The 3,694-nt window shown below is 39.7% G+C and overlaps 1 protein-coding gene across 1 annotated transcript; it reads right to left on the bottom strand.

Annotated features, from left to right (window-relative positions):
* Positions 1 to 1,889: 1,889 nt before the first annotated feature.
* Positions 1,890 to 2,946, bottom strand: LOC106315660. The gene has a single exon (XM_013753456.1). The coding sequence runs from the start codon at positions 2,865 to 2,867 to the stop codon at positions 2,115 to 2,117; it is 753 nt and encodes a 250-aa protein (XP_013608910.1). The 5' UTR covers positions 2,868 to 2,946; the 3' UTR covers positions 1,890 to 2,114.
* Positions 2,947 to 3,694: the final 748 nt, after the last annotated feature.

Genomic DNA, 3,694 nt, shown 5'->3' with positions numbered 1-3,694 from the left:
TTCCGACGTCAGAGGTAGAGGAGAAAGAGGAGAAAGAGGTGAAAGAGGTGAAAGAGGCGAAAGAGGAGAAAGAGGAGAAAGAACGAGCAAACGCATTCAGATGTTGGAGATTGAAGAGGAAGACAATGGTTATAAATAATTCGAGAAAGAGAACTAGCATTCAACACACCAACCAAATAATTCATCACAGAAGCTTTCAATTTTTCTTTTAACTAGTACCAGACTTGAATGTGTTAAGACTTGACATTTATCTAACAACAAACAACAAACAATGCTTTTTCAAATTTCAAATAAGCAGAACCAGAAAGACTAGACATTTATCTAATTCATTCAACACACTTCACGTTTCCTTTTCTATCTAACCGTCAGTTCTATTTATTACCATCATCACAACCATAATGTTACATTTAACTACATCTTTAATCCCTCACAGAAGCTAACCACATCAGTTCTAATTCATGGAAGAGTAACACTAACCTGTATTGATGAAGCTTCCTAACCTCTCTTTCCACAGAACACATCAAAGCCGACTTCATCCATTCATCTCACCACACAAAGACAGAAACAAAAAAAATGTTAATCAACACAATCTTAATCATAACCTTGCAACAATCAAAACAAGATTGAAACAAAATATTTTACAGTCAAAGCCGACAGAATCAAAGGACAAAAATATTATCAAAATTGATTAACTTGACAGAATCAAATGACAGAAACGTTATCAAAATTGATTAACTTGAAACAAAATATTTTACAGCTAAACCCGACAGAATCCAAGCACAATATGAGACATGCATCATTGAAGAACATGAAACAGAAGCGTTACCTTAGCGAATCGGAGAGTGCCATCAAAGAGAGCTCCGTCGACGATAGCCACCGCCACAAAGAATCGAACCTACAAATAAAAAAAACACATGCAATCAGAACAAGAATAAGTCAAATCTAACACATGCATGCTTGAAGAACACAAGAAACGATTTACCTTCCGATTCCACTATATCCACACAGAGAGACAGCGGTCCTTCACTGTCGAGGAGACCCACAGGAGATAATCACCGATTTACTTCCTCGGCAACAGCCACCGAGAGAGAGAGAGAGGTCCGTCTTTGTTTCCTCGAGGAGCCACGAAGAGAGAGACTTTCGTCGTTTCGTCTACGACCCACGGAGAGAGACGATTCCGAGACGTGACGAGCCATGGAGTGAAGGATTATCGCCGTTTGGTCAAGGAACCGCCGAGACACAGAGAATCGTCTTCTCGCAGACGAAAGATAGAGAGGTTTTGAGAGAAAGAAAGAAACAGAACCAAAGCGAACCGAAGACACGCTCTCTTCTCTCCTTTTATTTTGCCTACACGTGTCCCCCACTACCGTCTCTTCCGTCGCAACAATAGGAGACGTCTCAAGCCTTTATTATTGCTTTTTATTTATTTTTAATGCATAATTAGCATTAGATCCCCTCTAAAGACGACCGATAAGGATGCTCTAAGTGTAAGAACTAATACAACTATTAAATAGGCAATACAAATATCATTGGTCAAGTGATTGGCTCATGTCTGAAATAAAGATGTCGAAGGCTATGCCGATTAGAGGACTTGGAAACTCCCTATAAATATATTACATGTTGAGTGACATATAGGTTTAATAGTATATTTATAATGTGTAGATAGCTATTTGTTTCTTAACGCAGTTGCTGGTTATTTCTGAAGTAGCCCCGACGTTGGTTTCATGCGAAGACAAAAATACAGACCTAAATCGATTGTTTCGTGGATAACACTAGTTATTTTTTTAATTAAAATGGGGTTTTGGTAAAGCCATAATTTACATAGTTACGAAACAACATTTCTACTTCAACTTTGTATGATTAAGTGACAAGTCACTAAAACAAACAAGTAAATAAAAGATATATTATTATATCTTACTTGATAAGCAACTAATTACTACTGTACATAGAGAGAGCACTGATGAGATTTTTTTACACACTAGCCAGGAATATTGAAATAAGATTCCATATATGGTTAACAAAACTTTGTTTGTTACGTAGTGTTGATTCGGCTGCTACATAATAGAATCTGATGCCCCTCTTCTTCTTCTTCTTCTTTTTTTTTTTTTTGATAATTAGGATTTGTTGTGGACGACGACGGCTAAAGATTCTTGGCGACGAAACATCAACTGTTTGGCGATGAAAGCTTCAATCGTTTTCTGAAACTCCTCGTTGCTAAGGTTATCCTCTGCATAATTATTCATATTATCATCATCATTATTATTGTTATTATTAATATCATCGGTCCTAATGCACTTTTCAGTCTCTGATCTCTGGAGAGAAGAAGGTTTAGGGATGACCATATGATTTAAACACACATCGGACTTGCTTCTTCCATACTCCTTAGGCTCATCAGAAACGGGACACGTGTCCGAATCTATTTCCAAGCCGTGAGGAATATTATTATTTGATGAATCAGCGACGACGACCACCTCTTTGTCGTCGTAAACGATCTCTTCCGCCAACTCTTCTTCTTCCTCATCGGACGGCTTGGATCTCACCAACGCCTCGTAGATTTCTGTTTCTGCGTTCGAGGGGGTGGATCCTCTGTTCTCCTCCACAGAGGACTTGGCGAGGAGCGCAACGACGATGCAGTTCCCGAAGAGGAAGACGAAGAGTGGAGTCGATATGACGCCGGCGATGCGGCGGAGGAACTCCCTGGAGATTTGGACGGCGAAAGGAAGGCGCGTAAAGGTCCAGAGGATGAAGATGATGGCGACGCAGACCTCGGCGGCACGGAAGAAACGTCCGATACTGCGGAAGCGGTTGTATCGCCGCAGCGCCTTGGCTTTCTCTGCTTTCACGTTATCGAAAGTGAACGAATCCATTTTGAGAGAGGAAGAAAGAAAGTTACTCACACACACACGAACAGTGTAAAAAGAGAGAGAGAGAGAGAGATAAAAAGGAAGAAAGGTGGAGAAAAGTGGAGCGTGCCTCTTCCCACATATCTCCCTTTTATAGACTCATATCATCTTCATTCCTTACCATACTCTCTCCCCATTAAAACAACAAAAAAATCTTCAAATAATTGTCACTTTCCCTCCTTTTTTTAATAAATAAATAAATATATCTAACTTAGATATATACATTCCAATTATTATTCCCTCTGCTAACACCACTCGTCCCTATTATAAAATATCTATTTAAAATACCCCCCAAAAATAATTAGCAGTAGGCCTGGGCATCCGGATCTTCGGGTCGGGTTCGGGTCGGGTATTATCGGGTCCGGGTCCTTCGGGTCCTAGCAATTTAGACCCATATAGGTACCTATAACTTTTCGGGTCGGCTCCGGGTCGGGTCTTGTCGGATCCGGGTCGGTTCAGGTCTATAATTTCAATACCCGTAAAATACCCAAAATTTTAGGGTATATTTCAGATCCGGGTCGATTCGGGTATTTAGGATCCGAAATAGACCCGAAGTACCCAAACTGGACCCGAAAACTCTAAAAATACCCGAAGAACCGCAAAAATACCCAAAAATTTATCCAAAATCAGACCCGAAAACCCAGAACATACCCGAATTTTAGCCGAATACCCAAATTATATTTTCTAAAAATCTAAAATTTCACCAAAAACCTACAATTATACCCGAAAATCCAAACACGAAACTTTAAAAAAATCCGAAATACCAAAAATATACCCAATCACCCAAATAT

This window comes from Brassica oleracea, chromosome C9 (genome assembly GCF_000695525.1).
Source record: "Brassica oleracea var. oleracea cultivar TO1000 chromosome C9, BOL, whole genome shotgun sequence".
Classification (NCBI taxonomy): domain Eukaryota; kingdom Viridiplantae; phylum Streptophyta; class Magnoliopsida; order Brassicales; family Brassicaceae; genus Brassica; species Brassica oleracea.
The sequence above is the reverse complement of the archived record's forward strand: the minus strand, read 5'-3'. Positions and strand labels throughout refer to the sequence as shown.

What these genes read in the sequence shown, in the direction of transcription:
- LOC106315660 (XM_013753456.1), bottom strand. Translation starts at nt 2,867, where the DNA reads ATGGATTCGTTCACTTTCGATAACGTGAAAGCAGAGAAAGCCAAGGCG.